At 54.2% G+C, this 25049-nt stretch overlaps 1 protein-coding gene across 1 annotated transcript in view; it reads left to right on the plus strand.

The window, feature by feature from the left end:
* The window catches only part of Mindy4 (MINDY lysine 48 deubiquitinase 4), a 111092-nt gene that overhangs the window by 59080 nt on the left and 26963 nt on the right, over nt 1-25049 (plus strand). The window contains exons 7-13 of the mRNA XM_076863769.2: nt 1629-1741; nt 4099-4215; nt 5251-5339; nt 13986-14087; nt 15827-15890; nt 17248-17313; nt 21895-21962. Of these exons, the coding sequence (XP_076719884.2) occupies nt 1629-1741; nt 4099-4215; nt 5251-5339; nt 13986-14087; nt 15827-15890; nt 17248-17313; nt 21895-21962 (619 nt within the window). The remainder of the gene's footprint in view (nt 1-1628; nt 1742-4098; nt 4216-5250; nt 5340-13985; nt 14088-15826; nt 15891-17247; nt 17314-21894; nt 21963-25049) is intronic.

Genomic DNA, 25049 nt, shown 5'->3' on the forward strand with positions numbered 1-25049 from the left:
GTGGCTCAGTAGTAAATGCACTTGCCTAGCACGTGTGAGACCCTGAGCTTATCCCCAGCACGGCCAAAAAAAAATAAAAAAAAATAAAAATAAAAAAGCTATGGTCACAGGATAGCTTTTACAGAGATTCCCATTAAGATGGCTTCTCATTTAAATTCATCTTCTTATGTAAATTCCAGACTTTTTTTGGAGGGGCTGTACCAGGGATTGAACTCCAGGGCATTCGACCACTGAGCTACATCCCCAGCCCTATTTTGTATTTTATTTAGAGTCAGGGTCTCACAGAGTTGCTTAGCACCTCACTTTTGATCCTCCTGCCTCAGCCTCCCAAGCTGCTGGGATGACAGGCGTATGACACGGTGCCCAACCCAAACAACTTCTTTTTTTTCAGCCCAAAGGTAGAATCTGTCTCCTCATTCACCGAGTGTCAGGCATTTGCCTTGTGCTATGGCTAATTCTCCCCTCCGGGAAATAAGGAGGCTATAGAGGAAGATATAAGCTATGTGTCCTGGGGATATTGACCTGTTGACACCCCCCACTCCACAATAGGCCCACTCTAGCTGCATGTGTAGGGGACCGCATTCACAGATGTCCTGCTGACATCTGTCCTGCTCCGCTTTGCCAGCACACTTGCCTTGAGATGGTTTCTCCCTGGGTCCCCTATCTGAGAGCTCTGGTAAATACAGTCGCAGTATTAGAAGGGCCAGTTTTGGGGGTGGGGGGGCTCACCCAGCTAGAAATTCACAGGCTGGTGCTGCTGAAGACTTTGGCGGCGGCTCTCAGGGCCTCCGTTGCTCCAGCTGTAAGAGGACTGTATCTGAAATCTGGCTTAGCATCTCTTCTGGCAGGAGATCCAGGACAGGTAGGAACCTAGGATGGCTGAATGGTTGGCAGTCGGCCTGGGTTTATATCCTGTCTCTGCCACTTCCCATCTGCCTGACTCGGGGTCAGTGACTCCCGAAGTCTGTCGTTGGGGGTATTCATTTTATTCTCTTGGGCTGAGGGTGCATCTCGGGGGAGAGGCTTGCCCGGTGTGCAGGAGGCCCTGGATTTGATCCCTAGCACAAAAAAAAAAAAAAAAAAAAAGCACGATTCTTTCATTGGGCCATTATGCGGGTTAGGTGACACAATCCAAGAGGCCAATAATGTAAAGCACAACAGTAATAAACTATGGCTAGAGTTGTTTTTTTCAGAAACGTTTCATTTTCTTTCCTAATTCTGGCCTCCTCGCGTTTTTCTCAGGGTGAGAGATGTGTGCATCGTGCCTGCTGTGGGTCGGAGTGCCTCTGAGCTAGGTTTTTTCTTGGCTGGGCTTGGTGGCTCAGGTCCTAGGCACTCCATTCATGCTGTATCCCCACGTGGCATTTCCTAGTGGACCCGTCGCTAAGTATCACCCACCCGTATCCTTGTGGCATAACCAGGGAGGGACCGTAACAAGGAACAAGGTCCCTCTTGATCTGGTTTCTTTCCTTCTGCTGAAGCCCTGAGACCTCTAGCAGAGGCTGGGGTGGAGGCTGGAGGAGCCATCCTAACCCCTAAACCTTCTCTGGACTTGTCACACAGCACCATTGACTTTATATTCTGTTCTCTGTGAGTCATGACGTGGTCTATTTTTCTCCCCCACCCAGAGGATGTGGATGTGGATGATACATTGATAAAGGAAGAGGTCATCCTGTCCCCAGCCCCATCAGTACTCAAGCTGCAAGTAGCATCAAAGCCAATTGACCTCTCTGTAGCAAAGGTAGGTGTCAACTTGGAAGTGTCAGGAGAGTTCCACGTTAAAACACATCCTGATATGGCTGCGGTGATTTTGATATTTTTGGTGCAGTCCTTCTCATTGTAATGCCTTGATCATTGTTGAAATGGAAATTTGGGTGTGATGTAGAAGAAAACCTTACTCAAGGGTCAGGAAAATGGTTCAGGTCCTGTCGAGCTTCCCCTAGATGGAGAAGCGTGGGTTACACCCTCCCCATCCAAATACCACAGAACCCAGTTCCTTGTGTGGCTCAGAGCGGCTTTACCGCATCCCTAAAGGACACCCCCAGAGTGGGGTGGGATCAGGATAATTGTTCCCATGAGGTTGGCTCTGATCCCAAGCCAGCCTCCCACACTGGGCTCTGGCTGGGTTGCCATGAGGGAAGGACAAGGAGGGCAAACAATTCCTCAGCACTATCCAGGTTCACGCCTGGGGCCTCCTGAAGAGGTCAGTGGTCACAGGACACAGGGAGCCGGTCCCTGGCCTTAGCGGCTGCTCTTCTGCAGGCTGTCCTGGACTCCCTGCTGTGCTCAGCCACCAGCATGATCTCACTGCTCCCCTTGGCCAGAGGCTGTCCCCCATGGGCCTTTCAGCCAGGATCCAGGAGGAAAAACAGACCCTCCTGGGGACACAGCTGGCTTCCTTCTCCCCCCATTTACTACAGGTTGACTCAGCACACAGGTCACAAGGTGCAGGGTTTTCCTAGAGGTTTGTCCTTTCCTTTCCCATCTCCCTCCTCTCTGCCTCCCTTTCTTTCCCTTCCCAGAGGATGGAGACACACTTCAGGAGCCCCAAAGCAGGGAGTGGGTGCTCTGGCCTTATAACCACAAGGCCAGAATTCTTTGCAGAGGGTACTCCCTTTTGGGGTCAGACCTAAAGATCATGTCCAAAAGCAAAGAGAAAAAGAGAGGCCGACAGAGAAGGCGGCTCAGGACACACGGCCTCCACGGCACGTAGAGCCCCCATTGCAGGCTGTGAACTACACTGTGCTGAGCCTGAATCACTCTGTGGCTCCGATAATGGAGATGGAGTTTAGCCAGAAAATCCAAGTCTCTGTAGTTGCTAGGTTCTTGAGAAATGAGAAACGCAGTTTAAACACATGGGGGATTGTAGTTGGCACAAGAAGGGGAACTGGCCATGTAAGGCAGATTCACACATTCAATGTGTCATGGGCCCACATTTGGCTTCTGCCATAGAGATTTCCCTACACTCAAGGAAAGAAATAATCACCACTTCTAGTGGAAAGTATTTGGAGACTATAGAAAAAGCCTGACCTGAGAGTTGGAGAATCTACCTGTGGGTCCCTGAGGCTTCAGGGTCCCCTTGGATCTAAGATCATGGCCATGAGAGGGCGGTCCAACGTGGGGGTGGGGAGGCTGTGCCTTCCCCTCTGAGGGTCTGACAGTGGAGAGGGGTGGGTCCTTCCTGGGCTCTGGATCACAGAAACTTGGGTTGATGGAAGGTAGACAGTGAGCTCAATATCATCTCGGAATCTAAAGACAGGACTCTGAAAAATGAAGGGGCTGCTGCCTTTGGAGCCTCTTCTTGGGGTGGTGGGGTGTTCAAGCAGAGTTCACTGGGGATCACTCAGAGGTGGCCCTAAAGGGCTAGACAGTATATATTTTTTACTTTGCGTGACCCATGGTCTTTGTTGCAAATACTCATCTCTGCTGTTGTAATGTAAAAGCAGCTGTAGGCAAAATGTAAACAAATGAGCACCTCTGTGTATCAATAAAACTTTATTTACAAAAACATGGGGGCCGGATTTGGTTTGTGGGTTGTTGTTTGCCAACCCCGTACCAGAGCGCTGGTTCTCAGACCTGCCTGCAAAGTGGAATCACACGGAGGCAGTTTGAAAAGTACTGATAGTCGGGCAGGGGAGGTGGCTCGGCCTGGCATGTGGGGAGTTCTGGGTTTGATCCCCAGCATTACAAAAACAAAACCAAAATAAAAACCAAAGCTGCTGATACCAGAGTCCCTCACTCAGGAATTCAGACTTAATTGGAGGCAGGTTTGTCAACTTCTAGTCTTTCCTGTGGAAGTTCAGAAGACTTCCAAGGTCCCTTGCAAAATGAGAATCTTGTGTTTCAAGTCCTCTGTAAGGCACCTATGAAGATCTTGGCCCATGTCAGCACAGCCTTGTTTGGCTTACAGATGTGCAGAGGTGAGACCCTTAGGGCCGGGTTTCTCTTCCCTCAAATATGAGAAGAATGGGCTTGCAAAATAAAGGGAGCCCAGCTAGCGAAGGCACTGCCCTGCTATAATTTGAGTCCAGCTGAGCACCGAGCACTGCAGCAGTGTTTGCTTTTAAAACAACCAGTCAGACTTTCTCCTCTCCACAGGAAATAAAGACCCTTCTGTTTGGTTCTTGCTTTTGCTGCTTCAATGAAGAATGGAAACTTCAGAGTTTTTCCTTCAGTGACACGGCTTCCTTAAAATATGGCATTGTGCAGAACAAGGCAGGTTGACCTTTGGGTTCTCAAGGGGCTTTCCGCTGGGTCACCATGGTCGGGGTGGGGACGTCCCCCAGCTGGGGTAATGCCACAAGCATCGGCTGGTTTATCCAGGGCTGGCCACTTCATGTTGGACAAGGTATCACTTGGTGCAGGAACTTCCCCGTGTGACTGGTGGGGTGAGAGCTGGAAATCCAGACCCTCTTCTTAGCTGTCATTTCAACCGAGCACCCACTTGCTAGGAGTGGTCCTGGGTGAGGGGGAGCAATAGGAGGCCCTCAGTCTGCTCAGGTGCACTGCAGGGGCTGTGGATGCTGCTCAGTTCCACAGACCCTTTTGGGAGGTGCTACAGGGGAGTGAACTCAGGGGCACTCGGCCACTGAGCCACTCCCCCAGCCCTATTTTGTATTTTATTTAGAGACAGGTGTCACTGAGTTGCTTAGTGACTCACTTTTGCTGAGGCTGGCTTTGAACTCACGATCCTCCTGCCTCAGTCTCCTAAGCTGCTGGGATTACAAGTTACACCACAGCACCTGGAAATTTCATATTGCAGTATGGGAGGCGATAGAGTCACACCTGGAGTACTGAGGTGACTCACAAGCTGAGCTCACATAAGCAGATGCTGCTGAAGGGGGCTCACTACCAACTGAGGTAGTCAGGAAAGACTTCCCGGAGGAGACGGCCTTTAGGATAGGCTGGGTAGACAATTGTATAGCCTGTATACATTGAAGCATTTCTCTGGATGACAGGAAACCTATGGTGACACCTGTGGCTTCACACCTAGCTGGTTGTGAACAGCTGTGTTCCTCCCCTGACACATTGTAGTCTAATCCCTACTCTGGGGGCCTTGTTACCCCCTCTCTGTGACTCAGGGTCAACGCTGACTGCAGACAGTCACATGTCAGGGTCCTGTTTGTGAGGGAACATTGCAGTGGGGACTTGAGCCCTGTAACCTGGGCCAGGGGGCTGGGGGCTGGGGAGGTGGAGCAGAGCTCTGCCCTGGGCCCCTTGGCCTTGGTGGTAACACGCGCTTCTCTGCAGGGCGGCCCCTGTGGGGTTCTGGCGGCCGTCCAGGGCTGCGTGCTGCAGAAACTCCTGTTTGAAGGCGAGAGCGGAGCCCGCTGCGCGCGGTAAGTCAGGGTTCATTCTGGCAATAGCTTCCTTTCCCAAGGCTTCTCCGGAGCATCCAGAACAAACAAGCAAGGAAGCGTGTGTGTTCCCTGATATTTCCCGTCTCCTGGAGGTCACGACAGGAAGGGGTCACGGCAGTGAGCTAGCAGGGTGGTGCTGGCCGTGTTAAATGGACGTGCGGGCATTCGTTTCTGGGCGTGGGGAGGATTGGGGGGTGCCCACTGCTGGACAGTGTGGAAATGGGGCCTGCTGCCTCCTCGGAAGGGTCCATGCCGTCCACACCCACGTCGATCTGCTGATCCATGACCAAGTCCAGGGCTCCCCTCCCTCCCACGTTATCTCCCCTCTGCCAACAGTCAGAACCACACATTCCAGCCGGCCCCACAGCACGTGGCTTCCTCTCCCTGCAGCTGTTTATTTTCCATTTTACATGCTAAGTGCTTGCACCTGGGCACCCCCATCTCCTCCCCATCTTGCTGGAACACCTCTATGCAGGCATGATGGACGCCCAGGAGAACCACATGCATGTCTCCTCCCCAGAGATGCACCATGAGGTAACCCTATACCATGGTTGGTACCGAGAGCAAAGGATGGGTGAGGTCCTGGCCAATGCCAGAGGCTGGAGAGGCCTCCCAGAGGAGGTAGCGGTCATACCATCTCCTCCTTTCAATCCCAGTTCCTAGCTCATATAGCAAGTCAACCCAGAGTTACCCAACTTCTAGCATTCACCCTTTGTTTTTCCTTCTAGTTGAAAATATTATACATATAATTAAAAGACATTTTACTCTGATACCTGAAGGAGGAAGAGAGTCCTGGACTCCCCTTCACACGCGTCCCTGAACGTATGCAATTTCTCAGGAGAGAAAACATTCCCAGGAGTCCCCTTGCTCCAGGTTACAGTCCAGTGGATTCTGAAGCCACAGCTTAGCTTTGCCAGTTCCTGAACTTTATTGAAAGGTCTGTGCTCTTTGAAATAAGTATTAAAGAGCCTTCTAAAAAGAAAAAAAATCGGGTTAGGTCTTAGGTGTTGTTTAGATAGCAGGGCCCACTCCCCTTTACTCACAGGTGCCTGGGAGAGATTCCAAGCTCAGCTCTCAAAGGAGACACATTTCCCCAGCATGAATGATTTGACCTTGACAGGGTCCAAGTGAGGGGAGCTTTCCACACTTACCGTTTTATAATTCTTCAAATAGTTTTACAAGATAATAGTCAGGTGGTTTCTGTCAAACCCAAAGAAGACTGCTAACCACAGGCACAGCCGCCATTGCAGGATCGCACCCCTCTTCTTGTGTCTCTTTTCTTCCCACCCTGGTCTGTGCAGCGTCCTTCCCCTCTGCCGGTTCTGGAAGATTGACCCAGCAAGATGATGGTGGGCAGAGATGCCTGCCATTCATTCCTGGTGAGACTAACACAGTCTTCAATGCCCAAGAACACTCCTGACTGGGTGGCACCTGATAAGTGACAGTCCTCTGGCTGACTTCAAAGGGTGCAGAGGCTCTGTGAGCACACAGGCCCTTCCTTCCCTCCCTTTCTAATTTGCCCTGAGAGAGCATGCAGAGCATGCCTTCTGGGGGTTTGGCAGGGATACAGGGCCCAAGGAGACACACGTGGCCTTCCCCTTGTGGCACTTAACGATTGAACGGGACAGGCGGTGAACGGGGATATGCAGGCTGCTAAGGGGTCACCCAGACGTGAAGTAGGTGAATGCAAGCTTCCTGCAGGGGCGCATTTTTATCTTAATGATAGCTGAAGGCGGAACACAGCCTCGGATTCTCCATCACACACATCCCTGCACACTCTGGACCCCCACCCCATCTCTTCCCCTCCTACCAGGCAAACACCCTCAAGTCTTCCAAGTTGGCAGGCCTGTGTGCTCAGATGCTTTGCCTGCCTGCTGCTCTGACCTTGCCTCTTGCCTGGTGACACCAGTTAGGATAAACCAGGCCCTTCCTCCGGTAACTCCACCAAGCCGCATCCTATTCCTCAGTGACCTTATCTGTCACCAGGTAATGTCTGTCTCTCTTCTTTCAGCAGAATACAAGTCCCACGAGACTTGTATTTGGGTTGCCTGTTCTACAGCGTGTCCCTGGCATGTAGCCCAGTGCCTGGTCCACGGGAGAGGCCCTCAGGATTTTTGTTGAATGAACACATGGACTAATGAATGAGTTATCCAGACAAACAGGGAGGGGAGGCAGCATGGTATTCCAGTAAAGAGAACAAGATGTGCGAAGGCCTGGGGGCAGGGAGAAGAGCAGCTTGTAGCCTGGGGTGGCCTGGTGGTGTTTGGAGGGGCAGGGTGTGACCTGGGGCTGGGGGGTGGGATACAGCTGGGGCTGCCAGAAGGGCTCCAGGCTACAATCTTAGAGCCAGTTTATAGCCAGTCTTAGAGCCAGTTTAGAGCTGAGGAGAGATGTCCCATGACTCATTTCAGCCCAAAGTCCCTTCTAAGTTACTTTTGATCTTCAGCTTTGACATCGGGGAAAGTCATGGATCACTTCCCAGTAGTCAGGATGGAGCATTTCAGTAGGAAGGACCCGTTCTGCCCAGGACCTAAGGCTGGCTTGATTCCTTGTCACCCACCACCCTACTCCCTTAAGGGGTGCTGACCTCTACTTTCTACACCAAAGAGGGAATTGGGACTTATGGGGACTTGGAAGGCAGAAGAAGCCCATCCAGCTTTGGGGAGCTAAGGGGGCTCTGGGTAGACAGAAAACCCTAGTAGGCTGTGAGAAGGCATGTTCTTTTCCACCTCCCATGGCTGGCCAGTCTGGCTCCTGCTATACACTGACCCAGGCCTCAATGTCTATGAACAAGTGTCTGTTTATGCTCCTACTAGACAGTTCCACCAGGGTTCTGCTGGGGAAGAGTGGGGCTGCAGGAATGCGGCCTTTACCCCTGGGGCTCCCCATCTGCTGTGATGTGGGCTAGTCTGGTTCGCAGTCTCAGAGGTCAGGCTGCTTGTGTCTGTGTGTGGAGGACAGTGGGGCTCAGTAGGGTCCTGTGGCCAAGAGGGTGCTCAGGGAGGAGGAGGGAAGCTGCCACTGGGGTTATGTGATGTGTGACGGTTGCACTCTGCTGGGGACTTGTGTGTGTGGGTGTGCCCAGCTGGGAGCTGGGCGGGAAGGCTGCCTGGCGGTCCTGGAGGAGTCCTTTGCCAAGCAGCTGGTCAGGGCCGCCTTCTCCTCGAAGTCTGGAAGAATTCATGCTGTCCCTTTTCTTGGGGCCCTATAACTCTGGGTGCTGCTTGTATCCTGCCCCCTGCCTTGCATCCCCCGCCTCTGCCGCCCCCAGGCCACACACACAGGGTGCTGCATAATGTGGGGTGAACTTTGCAGGCCTGAGAGGTTTGGGTCTTGAAACCTAGTGACAGGGAGGTGTGGGAGCTTAGCTTAGTCCCTGCGCTTTCTGACAGAGCCTGAGGGCACTCAGGTAGAGGTGGCAGATGGGGTGAGCTTGGAGGTCCCCGAGACCCCCTCTCTGACCCAGTTAGGACTCCCCTCCTCCTCGTTGGTGCGTTGTGGGCAAGGCGTCCTCTGCCCTCCTACCTGCATCTCCTCCTCAGCTCCCCTCCCTGGGCCTGCTACAGGGCTGGAGGCAAGTAGGGAAGGCAGCAGAGCCCTCGGGGGGGCTTGGGTTAGGCCAAAGGCTGGTGGATGAGGGGCTGCCTGGGGCCAGGTCAGAAGCCACAGGAAGTCCTCACTGCCAGATGTGCAAGTGCCCAGGAAGTGGGTGGAGGTGGGGGGGAATGGGGAGGCACTTGGGACCTGGATTATGATGAACAGGGACCCCACTTTGCCACCTGTGAGTTAGGAAGTCATCTCTGGCCTAAACCCAGCTCAAGGTGAAAATACAAACAGAGCCCTTTGAACATCTCCACGGGCTGTGTAAGCAAGACCATTGCACTGGGCGGACCATGGACCAGATGGGGAAACTGAGGCTCTGAGGGAGAGATGCTCGCTCAGGGTCACGCCTAGCACTGTGGCAGGGCTGAGCCGGCCCGGGAACCCTGTCTGTCACACCACACTGCTGTCCCACAAGGGCCAGAGAGGGTAGGGGGGCAGAGGCTGAGGGTCATGGGTTTGAAACAGCTGATGACTGGGCACCCTCTGGACTCTTGGAAACCAAGGGTGGTTCTGTTTATGGAGGAGTTGTTGGCAGAGACTGCCTTTTGCCCTAATTTAGCAAAAAAATAAAAAAATAAAAAATAAGTCAGCACAGCAGAAAAGAGAATAACCGCAGAGGCACGTGGGCAGGTGTGCAGGGACCTTCCTCCACTCCAACTCCACAGCTCCCACCGACCTATTTGGACTGCGTCGATATGGACAGATTGGGCCATCCGGGTTCCTCCACGGGTGGCATGTGCTGGGCCGATCTTGAGGCTTCAGCCGCTCCCTTTCCACTTGGAAATTTCCAGGATTTCAGTAATGATGCAGGCTAAAAAAAATTTTTTTAAAAAGGAGGTCAGCACCTCTGCTGTGTTCGGGACACTGCCTCCCCGTGCAGACCCTGTGGTCTGCAGACTTTGAGGACAGGGAAAGGGTCCTGTGTGGAGCAGGGGATGCGCTGGCACCTCCAGGGAAGCCATGCTGAAGTAAAGGTCTCTTGGCTGCCGCGCTGTTCTCCTGCAGGACTGTCTGGCTTCATTAAGGCTCATCTATCAGGCTGGCAGCCCGCCTCTCTGCCATCAGCCAGGCAGAGCCGGGCGGTTGGCCACGGTGATTTTCCACTCGGGAAGGGCTGGAGCGGCTGGGCTCATGGGAAGAGATGAGGTCTCAATGCCCTGCAGGCCCGGAGAGGGTCCCAGACAGGGAGGCCCTGCAGAGGCCACCGCAGCTGGTGTGGTGGAGGGAAATCCAAGGATGGCATCCTCTTACCCCCGCTTTCCTCTCTGAAATGGGGCTGAAGGCTCAGAGGGGGGGAGGCACTTGTCCTCAGCCCCTCTGGACATTGGTGGTAGAGCCGGGCTTGGAACTCAGGCCCTGGGGACCCTGGCTAGCCATCTTCCTGCCTTCTCTTGACCCTGGGAGGGAGCAGAGAGCAAGGACTCTTGGGCTTGCACACACTGGACAACTGTCTCCTGAACTTTCTATAGACTTCATCTCCATAGGCCCATCCGAGGGGACAGGGGAGGCCATTTTGAGATAATTGGGGTAGAATGTGTCTTCCCTGTGAAACACTCGGACAAACTCGGGACGTATTATGGCCCTGCCCTCCCCCTCCCCAGACAGACCTCTCCAGGCTGCACTTCTCCTGGAGGAATTGAACTCTTGAAGAAACTCCTCCCCACCTAAGAGCCCTGCCAGGCGCCAGATTCCTGGTAGGAGCGTGGCAGATGGGCGTCAGCTGCTCAGCCACACAGGACCTCCACCGTCACCAAGGTGTCCCTGTGAAAGCTACAGCGAGCTGTGTGGTGAACCTGGAGAGGGTGTGGTACAGGCAGGCTTGGGCGACTTCCACTGTCACCGCCTGTGGGACAAGAACTTGTGCCCTCACCCTCAGCCCTGTCAGCCCTGGGGCAGGTGAAATGACGGATGGCAAGACAGGGTGATGCCAGGGGCATCTGACTCAGTGCCCATGTTTCCAGGTGGGCATGGAGGCCAGGGTGGCACGGGGCTGCCCCAGACCTGTAAGTCAGGAGTCAAACCCAGGCCTCTTAACTGCCCAACCGCTGCACACCCCAGCTCTGCTGTTTCCTGGAAAGTCGCGTCTCAAACAGAAGAAGGGGAAGGCCCAGGAAGGGTGGAGAGGTCGGAGAAGTTACTCCACGGAAACTAGTGGAAAGAGGGATTTAGGAGTAGAGACAGGGAGGGTCAGAGGGGCTGCGAGCAAAGCCCCCCAGATGGGGAGCTGGGCCACCTCAGGAGCAAGAGCTCTTGATTGTGTGCTGAAAAGACAGGCTCTGAGGCACAGGGACATTGGCTCCTGAAACCAAGTGCCCGGGACAGTGGGTTCTGCTTTCCTGGCTCCCCTTCCTCCCTCCCTCCCTCCCTCCCTTCACGTAGTGTCGGGGCCTCAGTTCCCCCATTTTAAAGGGGATGATAACAGGTCTTACCTCATGGGGTGCTTTCATGATTGGATGTCATGAGACAGAGCGTATGACACCCACTCAATATGTGTTGGCTTTTATTTTTTTATTTTATTTTTGAGAAAAAAAGGAAAAGAAGTTTTATTGCTTTGCTAGCAAAGGAGAAATAGAGGGGACTCCTGTCCCAGAGGCTGATACTGCAGGAACAGGGGGCTTTTAAAGAGGTGATCCGAGGCTGCATTCCACAGGGTCTCTGTGGTGCGTTGGCTTTTTAGACCTTCCTTGTTGCTCCACTGACGTTTCCAACTGAGGATGACCTGCTCCGGTCGGTGGGCACAGAGCACAGGGTTTGATTTCAGACGTGGAGGTTTTGCAGCACAGGTGTGAGCCACGCACACCTTTGCTCAGCTCCTACCCAGGTCAGGTGTTCTAATCTAGAGCAGTGGCTATGCCAGGAGGGCTGTGTTGTTGCCAGAGGTCCCCTCCCTGTACACACAGTGAGTAGGCGGGACGGGGGCAGGAGGTGGGGCAGGAGGGAGCAGGAACGCTGGCGGGCACCATCGGCAACAATTCAGCTGTGGGCAGGACCCAGAGCAGGATGGACGTGAGACTCAGATGTGCGATCGACAGGATGTGGCAGGACTTGGAATGACCCGGGGGATGTCAGAGGCCACATTTGTGGGTTCTGATTCCAAAGAGATAAACGTCCAGTTCTTTCTCCTTTGTCCCACAAGCTCTGCTCTCCTGGCCCTCTTGTCCTTGGCGTGGCCTCTCCTGAAACCTAGAGCAGTGTTTTCTCAACGTTGTTTTCCTCATTAGCGGGTGACCTGGGCCCGGGCTCCCGATAGCTTGGGTCGTCCGGTTTGGCGATGGCACCGTAACCGTTTCCTGTGAGGAACACGATGGGCTTCCTGAGCCCGAAGGAGCAGGCGGTGTGCTGGTTCATTTCCCTGAGTGCCTGAGTGCCCGTCTCACGGCATCTGAAGGGTCTCCAGCGGCAGGAGTTCACGCTGGATGCTGGGAGTCTCCTCTTCTGTGGATTTGACCAAGGGGGGACTTGAGTTTTTCACTGGACAATAGTGACAGGAAGTGTTGGTGCCAGGTCTCGAGTCAGGGGCCTCCCAACCATCATCTCATTTAAAGTTCCCGGCACTAGCAGAGAGGAATCACTGTCGTTGCCCATTTCTGGATGGGGAAACTGAGGGAGCCTGGGGTCCTGTCGCCTCTTATTTTACCTTAGTGGGGCCACAACAGCTCTATGTCCCAGGCACTGGTCAGCGATGGCTTGCTGCTCACCATGGTGGCTGAGTCCCGGTCTCCTGATTCCCTTCTTCTGCCCTGGACAGGAGGGAGAAACGCCACTACTCTCTCCCTTACTCCACGCTGCGGTATGGAGCTCAGATGAGATTTGGGGCCTGGAAGCCTGGAATCCCCCACTTTGCACTCCTCTGACCCCAGGAGAGTCTTCATCAAACCCTTTTGTCTGTTAGGAAGAGAGAACCAGTCACATTAGCTTTTGTATGAATTTAGAAACAATTCCCAGCCTGCAGGAGAAGGCCAGACAGAGCTCTAACAAGCTCTGGAAATGTCAAATGGAAAGAAACGTCTATATTTGGTTGTCTCCCGTCCACCCTCTCGTTCCCTCCACACACCAGGAACCTCTTAGTCACCATTTTTATTGCAAGAGAGCTCTGTAATTGTGTGTGTGTGTGTGTGTGTGTGTGTGTGTGTGTGTGGTGCTGGGGATTAAACCCAGTGCCCAGTACCTTGTACATGCTAGGCAAGCCTCTACCACTGAGTACATCCCCAGCCCTTTCCATTTTTTTTTTTATTTGGAGACTGTGTCTCACTAAGTTGCCCAGCCTGGACTTGAACTTGCGATCCTCCTGCCTCAGCATCCTGAGTAGCTGAAATTTCAGGCGTGCTATGCTGGTTAAAGTTCTTTTGTGCCTAGACTGTGCCATGCCTGGTCTCCTGTTCTGCCCCCCCTCTCTGACCCTTCCTTGTTGGCCTCCCTGGTACCACAGATGGAACTCATCCTCGGCCACTGCCCCTTCTTCATCTTCTGTCTGGGAAATCTGTGCTGAGCCCCACCCCCCTTCTGTAGTTCAGTGGGTCTGACAGTTCCCCCTGGGGATCCACGTGCACCCCTGCTCTGTAAGTCAGAGGTGCAGCGTGTCACCGCCCACCACATCTGCCTCCTCCAGCCACATGCTCCTTATTTCGGCTGGTGGCACCAGTGGGTAGCCCAAGGGTCAACCTGCCTCCCCCTCCCCCTCCTCCCACACTCTGTATCTAAGCATCCAGCAAGCCAGGCTGTACCACGTCTCCTGTCCTGCCAGCACCCTCTGGGCCCTGCCAGGGCTCCTGGGTCCCCTGCTCCAGTGCCTTGGCTGCCTCCACCAGCACCCGACTCCTGGGTCCTTCCTGGCTCTCATCCACAGAGGGCCTTCCTCCCTGGGCTTGGCCATGAAGTTCCCAGGCTGCAAGTGATCCTCTGGGGGCCAGGGGAGAAGAGCCATCTGCACAAGGGCTGCCTGGGCATCCCCCTGGGCTGGGCCGCCTCTGCTTCGCGTGCCGTGGGCGTTGACGCATTCCTGCTTGTCCTTCTTGTTCTCAGGCAGCTGCAGCCTTCAGACACCCACAGGACCCGCTGCCTCACCCTGGCCATCGCAGACATCCTGTGGCGGGCTGGGGGCCGACAGAGAGCTGTGGTGGCGCTGTAAGTGGTTCCGAGGGCCATGCCAGCCGCGGTGGCAGGCGAGCTGTTTGCAGCTCTCCTGTCTGGGGGGTGGAAGGACTGTGTGTTTAGGGAGCCCCGGGCTGGGCCAGGGCCCAGACCCTCTGCACAGCTCTGCTGACTGCCCGGGCTGCAGCCCTCACCTGGGAAGGTGCGCTCCTGTCTGTGCAGCCTGCCTTCCTGGGAGCTCTGGGAGCCTCTGAGAACCTGTGGCCCAGGTACCCACTTCCCCTCTGTATTCCCAGAGGCCTTAGAAACAGCCCCTCAGGTTGACCCAGCTGCTCTCCCTGGTCCCCCCGGTCCCCCTTAGAGGGGTGAGCAGAGGATGGTGGAGCCCAGGCCCTGGATGCTGTGCCCTGACCCACCTGGGCTCTTCCCTGTGGCCTCCGTCCTGTGGGCATCGATGGAGTCCACAGAGCTCACTGGCTGCCTCTTCTCGACCCCTCAGAGCGGAAGCATCCCTTTGTCCTGGCCCTACCACTGAGTACATCCCCAGCCTTTTCAATTTTTTTATTTGTAGCTTAGCTTTAGCAAAGGAAGTAATTTTGGGGGCCAAGAAGCACACTCTGGGGCACATATTGGTCACTGTAGCATAGGGTACAGCGACCAACTGTTGGTCACTGTAGCATAGAGAAGGGACTCTGAAGCTATTGCTTGTTGGCTATGTGACCTCAGGCAGCTGACTTCACGTCTCTGAGCCTCATGTTTACTTGTTGAGAAAATGAGGATGATGGTGATGATTACTTAATAGGATGGTTGTCAGAACTAAATGAGTCAATATAAATAAATGATATGCAATAAATGTAATAACATTGTTTATCTGAATCATTTATCAGTATAAATTGGTGATAAATAATAAATGTGAAGTGCTTAGGACAGCGCGTGGCACACACTAAGCATCACAAAAGTAGAGGTGAGATATCATCCTCATTGTTGTTTTTTTTTTTTTAATTTTAGTTGTAAATGGACACAATACCTTTATTTGATTTATTTATTCTTATGTGGTGCTGAGGATTGAACCCAGTACCTCACACATGCTAGGCAAGCACTCTACCACTGAGCCACAACCCCAGCCCCTATTACCTGTCTTTTGTACCGTGTTCCAGGGAGCTTATTAACCTAGGCCCTTAGCATCTATTGCAGCAGCACTAAGAGCAGATGAGATAGGAATTGTATTTCTGACTGTGTTAGAGATTCAGAAACAGAAGCCCAGAGAGGGAAGGTGGCTGGTCCATGGCCACACAGCAGTTAGTGGTACAGAGGGTCCCAAATCCGAGCCCTACTCCTGTCCATGCCACACTGCTCTGCACACCAAGGGAAGTTAACCACGGGGTCGCAGGGAGGAGGCTCCAGAGCCAGAGCTGGGATTCCTCCATCAGTGGACGCGAGGGCCAACGTTGCCAGCCAACATTCCCATGGGCAGGCAATCCTCAGTTGTGGTGGGAGTCAGGCTTCCCACCGCCAGGGTGTGGGTTTGGCTATTCCAAGGGCACCCCCTGCTCTTTTTTTTTTCATTCTTTCTTTTCTCCCCTCCCCCGTGAGTCCCCTAGACCCAGGCTAGGGGGTGAATCTGCAGCAGGGAAACCCGAAGCACCTTTGGCTCCTTCTGTCCTCGGCAGCCACCTTCCATTTGTCCTCATGGGAAGGCACATGCGGTCCTGTGCTGGCGGGAGGGCATTCTTTCCTGGCAGAGGACTCACGCACCGTCTTTTCCTTTTTAGGTCTTCGGGAAGCGAGCAGTTCAGCCCGATGGGGAAATACAAAGCCGACGGAGTCTTAGAAACAGTACGGCTTTCTGGAAAGTTATCACGCAACCTTTGGCTTTGTTTGGGGACTGTCTCCTTTCCTATAAGTAAATCCTCCCCCAGCTGGGGATGCCCGGGCCCTTCCTGCAGCCCGTGTCCACCGTGTCCACGCCCCTGGGTTGGGGAGGGGACAGAGGTGTTTGGCTTTGGGGGTGGGCGGCTGCCAGCGCTGGTTCTGTGGCCAGTGACTCCCGACACCTCAGGGGTGCACAGGCCTGGGGTCCCCAGCAGCCTATACACAGCACCCCGGGCTGAGCCCCAGCCGTCCCCCAGGTCCCTCTTCCTCTTTCTCCAGCCTCTTTTCTAAGACCTGGGGGGTGGGTACAATGGTGCCAGTCTGCAGAGGAGAGGCAGTTAGAAGGTGGGGAAGGACTTTGATAGCATTGAGCTCCTGCCACGAAGCCAGATGTCCGTGGTACAGAGTGAAAAAATGAGAAATGTACTGTTGGTTGTTTTGAAAATACGAAAGCAGTGAAGTTAAAAACAAACAAACAAACAAACAAACAAACCCCCTGCTGTCTGTTTAGAATCTTCTGTTTTTTCTTTTTGGTACTGAGGATTGAACTCAGGGGCACTCGACCACTGAGTCACATCCTTAGCCCTTTTCTGTATTTTATTTAGGGTCTCATCAGGTTGCTTAGTGCCTCGCTTTTGCAGAGGCTGGCTTTGAACTCGTGATCCTCCTATCCTAGCCTCCTAAGCTGCTTGGATTATAGGCATGCAACACTGCCCCTGGCTAGAATTTTCATTTTAACCCACTTGTTTTATTTGACCTAGCTTTGGGCCAATGTGACCCTGGGACCCTAATTAAGGGCCTCACTTGGCTAATTTTTTTTAAAGCGTTTTTTTTTTTTTTTTCCCTCTCAGACCTGCCTGAGAAAACAAAGGGGGCTCATATTTGCTGCTTTCCATTAACTCGGGACCTGGCCTGTTGGGCTCCCCTAGCCTGGCATTGTGATTTGGATGTGCTAGCCTCCTCAATCCCCGGACTCTTCTTAGCTATGACTGGCATGCAGGGTGCAGCCCTCCCTGCGGCCATGTGCAAGGCTGGGTCCTGGGCTTAGTCCCACAACCTGCGACATTCTTGGGGTTCTAAAGGTGGGCCCAGGGCTGCTGCTGGGCAGACTCACCCCCAGAGACCCGGGCTGTTCTGGGAAGCCTTGAGTTGTACTAGATGTGGGGCATGGCCCAGTGCAGCTCTGCAGGTTGCTACTCTCAGCCTAGGGAGGGTCACAGTGGGGTGTGTCGTGGCTGAAGCCAGGGCCACAGGCTCTGACCGGGATTGGGATGGGCTTGTCCCGAGGAAATGGCAGCTCACAAGTGTGTGTTCCTTCCAGCTCACACTGCACAGTCTGACCTGCTACGAGGAGCTGGTGACTTTCCTTCAGTACAGCATTCATCAGGTATGAACCGTGGCGTCTGTTTGGGGGATGGGCAGTGTTGAGCCTTCTAGTTTCATTGTGGGAGAGATGCTGGTGACCTGGAGCTGTCCTCTCCATCAGCCAAGATGGCAGGAGGGCACGTGGGCCTCTGGGTGGTGGCGTTGAGGATGATGGGTGATGTGTCTGGAGAAGGGTGGACTCGGGGCAGGGGTTCCAGGCTCTCCGTCGCATCCTCGTGGGCTGGTCATGGACACAAGTTAGCTTTGGGGCTGCAAAGAGCAGGGCTAGGACTGGTGGGGTCGGAAGAAAGAGAAGCAGCAATTAGATGGTGGCTGCAGAGCTGTCTCTGTGTCCAGGAGCAAGCACCCTCCTCTGGAGCTCTGTGTCAGTGGGTGTGTCCCAGGACCAGCTGGGAGAAAAGGAAGTGGCTTCCAAGTCAGGGTTGGAGGGCAAGCAGTGCCCCTGGGGACACTGCTTGGGACAGGACCTCACCTGGTATCCTGGGGAGGCTGGACCGGCCCAAGTAGGGACCCTGCAGTGTCCAGTCTGTAAACTGTACACCCACTCTCTACTGTGAGCTAGGAGGGACGTGGCCAGGGTCAGGAGCAGTGCAGCCAGAGGGATCTGGTAGGGCTGTGGCCATCTGGCTTTGCAGAGGAGGAGGTTGCACTCTCCAAGGGCAGAGGACTCGGCCTCCAGAGATAATTGGCCTGAATCTGGATCCGGGTTAGCTCCCTACTAGCTCTGAGGCCTCAGACAACACATGGAGCTCCTCTGTCCCTCAGTTTCTCCTCTGCCAGACATGGGGAATAGCGGCATCTGCCTCAGGGCCTTGTGCAGCATGTCAGGCCTTGAGCAATGTCCTCATTCATTGTGGGCGTCCATTGTCGCTATGGTTTAGGGCCACCTTGGGATGGGCAAGCCACAGACATGTAAAAACAAGAGGGAAATCTTACAATGTGAGCTAAGACCAGGAGACTGGACCCCCTCCACCTTCTTGCTTGCCCACATGCTGCCTTGCAGAGGTCCCTGGGTCTCAGTTTCCTCATCTGGAAGGTGAAGGACTGCCGATTCCAGTCCAATAGGGGTGGTCAAGGAGAAACTCAAACACCGGGAGGCATGTTTTCCAAATGGAGTACAGGCAGTCTGAATCAGCAGGAAGGGGCCCCTGTTAAGCCCAGAGTGCACCTGAGAGACTTATGAACCCAGTGTGTGGACACCACCAGGGTGGCCAGGACTAAGGTCACACATGTCACATCCTCAGATGAGGCAGGGCCTGGAGCTACCTAGTCAGGCAAGGGAAGTGATTGCTTCTGGGGCCAAGGAGGGGCTCCAGGGAGATCACTCCAACCGCTCAAGGTTTGGAGGCCTTATAACTGTCCCCAAAGGTTCTGGTTGCCCAGCAGTGCCAGGGCCTCTGTATCCCTACCTGTAACATGGGTCTTACCCCTTGGCCTGTGTCCCTGGGTTTCAGTGAATCCTAGGCATGAAAATGACTGGGAAGGGGCTTGGAGAGTGTGGCTTTTGCAGGGGGAGAGACCCCTCGAGGCCTCTGGCCCCGAGCTGTCCGTCCCTAGCCAGCTTTGGCTCCCTGCTTCTGCTGGTCCATTCAGTATTTGGCCCTTCTCAATCTGGCAGCCAGAGTCTCCCCCTGAAGCTTGATTTATGTTTTTGCTGGAAGCAGCAGAGCTGCCTCAGCACTAGGTTCACCAAATCCATTTTTCATGGGCTGGGTCTCAGAGGGGCTTCTGGTGCCAGGTCTGGAAATGTACACCAAACCGTCTCTGCCCAAAATAAATAGCCTCCTCGCTGGGTTTTCATTACCGCTCACCTCTGGGCGAGGTGTCTGGCAGGCCCCGGGCTGGCTCCGGGATACCCCCACCCCCACGGCCCACTGAAGTCCTTTGGAGGGCTCAGGTCTCTCCAGGGCCAGAGATCTGGGGTGGAAGAATGGCCCCTTCTTCCCGAGTGGCACCAGACATGGTTCCGGCCCCTAAGTGAGGTTTCCGGACCAACTGCCTGCTGGGGTTCGCCTTTCCAGCCGGCGCCTTGCCCTGTGGCCTCCCAAGTCTTGGCAGCTTGGATTTGATGAGATAATTTTAATCAATGTTTTCAAAAGCAAAATGGAATATTGCTGCCATTCACTGTGTTCTGGCAAGGGCAGGAAGCCCCAGGTGGGGTTCATCTCCCCAGCCTCTGCAGAGGGCTCAGGGTAAAGGCTCTTGAGGGTGGGCCAAGGACTGGGCAAATGCCCACCCAAACCTCCCCATAGTTTCGCAGCCAGCTAGGGCTCACCAGGACTTCCATGTCCTTCCTCATCTCAGTCCTGTGGTCTGTAGGTATCACAGGCACGTGGAAGGGAGATAGACCTCAAAAGTACCAGGGCTTCCCCCAAACAAGGTGTGGGTCCATGGCAGAGTGCGTAGGTATTCCAGAAGGAGAGGCCAGCATGCAGGTCAGCAGCAGAGCTGTGACACAGGTCTGCAGGTCCAAGGACTGCCCCCCCCCCCAGGTATGTGTCCTCTTTTGCAAGACATCCACCTAACTCTGCAGTGGTCAGAACATGTCTGCAGACACTGGGGAAACTGAGAGTAACAGAAGTGAAGCAATTGGGTTGAGATCACAGAATTAAGGGAAGGGTAATTTGAGATGATGGTGGATCCATTCATTCATTCATTCATTTATATTTCCCCAAACTGGGCTCTTCTAGGCCCTAGCACAGTGAACTTGCCCGCTCTTGCTTTGGGGCCTGTGCACATACCTCCCCTGCTAGGAGTGGTGTTCACTTCTCTTCTGATTCCTGGGGTTTGTATTTAGACATCAGGCCTCCATAATACCTTCCTCGGGCCTCCTCCCTCCCTGAGCTTGACGTCTGTGGAGGCCCTTCCTGTGTGTTTCCAGATGAGCTGGCCCCACTGTTCTTCCCTGCCTACTTCCCTGAGAGGGCAGATCTCTGTCCTTCTCATAGACAAGTATAGCCTTAGCAGGGAGCATCCGCTTGGCTCAGAAATTTCACTAAGAAAGCTTTGAAGATTACTGATTAACTGACTACTTGAATAACTAGATGAAAATAAAGACTATATTTTGAGAAAAATAAAAGATAATTATATCAGAAGGTTGAGCAGTTCTAGTTACCAAAGGGTGATGCTACATTTGGCTCTGAGCTTCCTGGCAGCCAAAGCAAAATGGAAATATAATAAATTATATAGTTCTCGTGATAAGTACTAAGAATAAGGGCCTCCCCCACCCAACCCCATTTGAAATCCAAAAAGAAATCCATCATCACACATCAGGAAGACTGACTATTTTAACAGGCAGTTTCTGCAACCACGGTTCATCATCCCCAATGCGGGATGAGTAAGGCCTTCACACTGGCTTACACTTGGGAGATAGTGATTCTTTAGGGAGCAAACTATCATGCCTATTGCAGAGGCCGTAGCCAACTGCGCTCATTGGATAGGCAGGCAGTGCAGAGCTAGCGTCATGGTCAGAGCCATCACAGATGCCAGGCCCTGCTCTGGGTTTACAGAGTTAGCTTGCTTAATGTTCACAGTGACTCGGTGAGGGTCTCCTATGATTATTCTTATGTTACAGTTGGGAAGACTGGGAACAGAGGAATTGAGAAACATCCTCACGGTCACATAGCCAGGAGTGACAGAGCCAGGATTTAAACCCAGGAAGCCAGACTCTAGGAAATGGCTCCAAACCAGGATCAGAACTAGGAGAGAAGCATGAGATGCTTGTTTGGGCTGCAAGGTGCAAAAACTTGGGGTGCACGCCTATAATCCCAGCTGCTAGGGAGCCTGAGGCAGGAGGATTGCAAGTTCAAAGCCAGCCTTAGCAAAAGTGAGGTGGTAAGCAACTCTGTGAGACCCTGTCTCTAAATAAAATACTAAAAGAAAAAAAAAGGGCTGGGGATGTGACTCAGTGGTTGAGTAACCCTGGGTTCAATCCCCTGTACCCCCCAAAACACCCATACCCCCCAAATCCTCAGAGATCAGTATAAATAGAAATTTCAAAAAAATCAAAATTAGTTAAAACCAATCCATGATCTTAAAAATGTCAAAATGTACAAAGGAGACACTCACTTGCCCTTTGCGGCCCACCTGCCTTGCCTCACCTGGTCTGACCCAGTTGCAAACCTGCCCTGGGCACAGGGGTCTTCTGTGGAAGGAGCCAGCATGAGGCAGAGTCCCTGGACTCCCTCTGTGCTGCTGAGGAGCTGTGTGGCCCAGGACCAGTGGCTCAGCTTCCGAGCCTCAGTCCCTGACATCGTAGAGAGGGAGAAAAGAGTGAGCATACCAGTCTGTTAGCGTGTGAGGTGTGTCAGTGGCCACAAGACCCTTGCACCATCGTGGGGGCGCTGTGGCTACCTCAAGGACTCCAACATCATGGACATGCTCTGTGGTGCCCCTGTGCTTTGCCCCTGCAGTCACTTGGGCTGGTGCATCCCTAGGCTGAGGGGATCTGACTGGTGAGACCTGCCCAAGGTCTGTCCTGTGGCCACCTGATGGGAGGCTGTGAGTCCAGGAGCCCCCAAAGAGTGTCTGGCTGGAGGGCTGGAGGTATGTGGAGGATACTCACTCCCCTCTCCTTTCCCAGTTCCAAGCAGGCCCCTATGGATGCATCCTGCTCACCCTGTCTGCCATCCTGTCCAGGTCCCTGGAGCTGTGAGTATCTTTCTCTGTCAACTCCCTGGGCAGGGGCTGTCTGTGTCTCCCTGTGCCCCTTCCCCAGAGCCCAGGGCAGGGCTTGGTGCTTGGTGAGGCAGCAGAGGAGGGGAAGCGCTGGTGGAAGAGTAGAGCAGGCCCGTCCTGCATATTCCAAGGTCCCCTTCTCTGTGGTGTCCCCACTTGTGCTAGGGACAACTCAAGAGGGACCTCTGCAAGCTTGCATGTGACTGCTGTGTGCACATTTAAGGCTCTCATCTTTGCTACTTGTGCAGGGGTGTGGGCAGTGAGGCTGAGACCTGGGAAATGGCTGCAGACCCCGAGTTCAGGGCAGGGTCTCTCTGAAGGCCAAGAGTGTCCTGCAGCCACCAGCAGCCTGCTGGGAGTCCTGGGCGGTACCCAGAGGGAGAGGTAGGAATGCCAGTGGCCCTGACTTTCTTCTGCTGGACCCCGGGCTCCTAGGCTGCCCTAGAGCTGAGCTCTTCCGTGAAGCTGATTCCCCCGGAGCCTTCTAGGCCTCTTGTCTGTATTTACCGCCTGGGCATCGTCCCTAGGGAGCACAGCAGGAGAATAGCACAGGGATAGTTTTGTAAAGTACACTCGGTGGTGGCATCACTTGACAAGCAGGCACAGCTGAGAGATGGAGATCCAGGGGAGGGGACCGTCCTGGGGAAGGTGCTTTATAGGGAAGATTTGGGAACAACTCCCAGCAGGTTTGGGAAGTGCAATGTCCCTGGGCAACTTTGAGGTGCACAGGCAGGAGAGGCCCTGGCAGGACATGTTTGCCCTCCTGCCCTGGCTGGGCCCCGCTGGCCTGTGGCTGCTCCCCCAGGGCCTCTGCTGCAGGCGGGAGGAGGACTGCGGGGCTCTGTGGGACCTCGTGTGCTGGCCTGCCTGCTGCCTGCTGCTACTGACCTTATTAAATCGGTGTGTGCACAGCGCTTTCTAATGGCATTTTTCTTCTAATCCTGCCATAATGATATAATTCATTCCTGGCGTGAGCTCACGTGCATGGAGACCATAAGCCGCCCGCCCTCTCCCTGGGCCTGGTTTGCTAATCCCTGGGCGGGAGGTGTTGGGGGGTGGGGTGTTGTCTTCTGGCCGCACTGGGGAAGCCTGCACTCTCAGGTGGGCCAGGCTTGGTAGCTCTGGCCTCAGCTTCCCCATCTGTGCAGGGGACCTTCTGCCCTGCGTCTGGGCTCCGAGCTTGAGTGATCACAAGCAGTCTAGTTATGTGCGGTCTCCAGTGTGGAGTCTTCTCCTTCTAGATGGGGCCTCGATGCCCCTGTCCAGAACACTCTTCACATGGGTCAGAACTGGAGGACTTAGGCCGCTGCTGCCCCTCCCTGTCCCATCCAACGGAGCTGGGCAGCAGTGGTGCCCTGTCCAGATTGTGGCACCTAATGGGCATCAGGGTGGGGAATTCTGCCCCACAGCCTAGACCTGCACAGCCTCATGTGCATGGCCTGAAGTCACAGTCCTGTCAACACACACTCACACACACACACACACACACACACACACAGGCATAGACACACACACTGACACACATAGATGCAGTCCAGCTGCTCCCTCGGGGCCCTGAGGACCTACTATGGGCCCTGCAGCAGATATCCTGAGGCTCTGGGTACAGGCTGGGCCTCCCCAGGCCTCTGCCTTCCAGAGGACCCCAGATAGAGACCTGTGTGGTGTTGGCTACACAGGTTGGTTGTCATTCCTCTGTCTCTCGCCTTCCCCTTTCCTTAGAGGATAATACAGAGGAAAGTCCTATCAGCAGTAAGGATAATGGCAACCGGCATTATGAAGTTCCCTGTGTGCCCAATCCTTTTCTTTGAACCCCTTGACCCTCCACAACAACCAGTTAAGCGGGTACCACTGTGGTCCCCATGGCTCAGGGAGGGGAGTGGTTCCCCCCAAAGTTACACAGCAAGTGAGCCTTTCAAGCAGAGTTTCCCCAGGCGATCTGGCCCAAGCCGGAGCTGAGCTTGGGAGTAAGACAGGTTCATTAGGCCTGGTCACTCCTCGGGCTCTTTCCTTGGAGAACCAGGTTATCACGGCTTCTGCAGGGTGGGAGCCTTTAGCAGTGGCTGCTGCAGGACCATGAGCTCGTGTGTTTTCCTGCGTTTTCTTGCCTCTGGCTTGTCTTGGTGCCCCAGGTGGAGGCTACCAGGCCTCCCCAGGAGATGCAGCCATGAGGATATGCCAGCCAGCTGGGCGTGGAGGTGCACGCCTGTAATCCCAGAGGCTCAGGAGGCTGAGGCAGGAGGATCAAGAATTCAAAGCCAGCCTCAGCAACTTAGTGAGGCCCTGAGCCACTCAGCAAGACCTTGTCTCAAAATGAAAATTAAATGGGGATGTGGCTCTGTGGTTAAGTGCCCCTGGGTTCAATTCCTGGGTACCAAACAAACAAAAAAAGGATGTCCTGAAGTTCATGGTGGTCCTCTGTGGTGATGTGGTGAAGTGGCAGATCCTTCCTGAGCATCAGTGGGCTTCCTGGGCACTGGGTACCCTTGCTTGGTTGGACCCTGCTGAGGGGTAGGTGGAGAGACCCAGCTAAGGACCTGGGGTAGAGGCGAACTTGAGCACCCAACTCTGATTTGTTCAAGTTCAAGAATACATTTTGTTAGACTGAGGGCTTCAGGTAAGAACCCGACCGCAGGCCGCCCAGGGGGGGTCTCTGGGGCTGCTGCAGATCTGAGCTCTCTCGTGACCACTGTGCTCATGTCCACAGGGCTGCTCAGATGGGGCATCAGCTGACCCTTCCCTCACCTGTGGTCCAGGGGCTTCCCGAGGAGGAAAGACAGGGATGACAATGAGCACAGGGACAGCGGCAGCCCCGGTGCTGGCCAGATCCTGAGTCCCCCTGAAGCCACTTCACGTAGCCCGCGTACATTCTTGGCACTCACAGAGGCTTCCCGTAAGGAAGGCGTCCTCTCACCTTCCTAAGCGGAGTCCTGCAAGCATCCTCTCCCCATTATAAACCAGTCACATTGCACAACCACGTGGGTCCCTCAGTCCCCTGGCACCCACCTTGGCCCTCTGAAGGCTTCCTGTCATCCGTGGCAATGAGGACTGTCCTGAGACTGG

The sequence above is a fragment of the Callospermophilus lateralis genome, chromosome 1, assembly GCF_048772815.1.
Source record: "Callospermophilus lateralis isolate mCalLat2 chromosome 1, mCalLat2.hap1, whole genome shotgun sequence".
In the NCBI taxonomy this organism is placed as follows: domain Eukaryota; kingdom Metazoa; phylum Chordata; class Mammalia; order Rodentia; family Sciuridae; genus Callospermophilus; species Callospermophilus lateralis.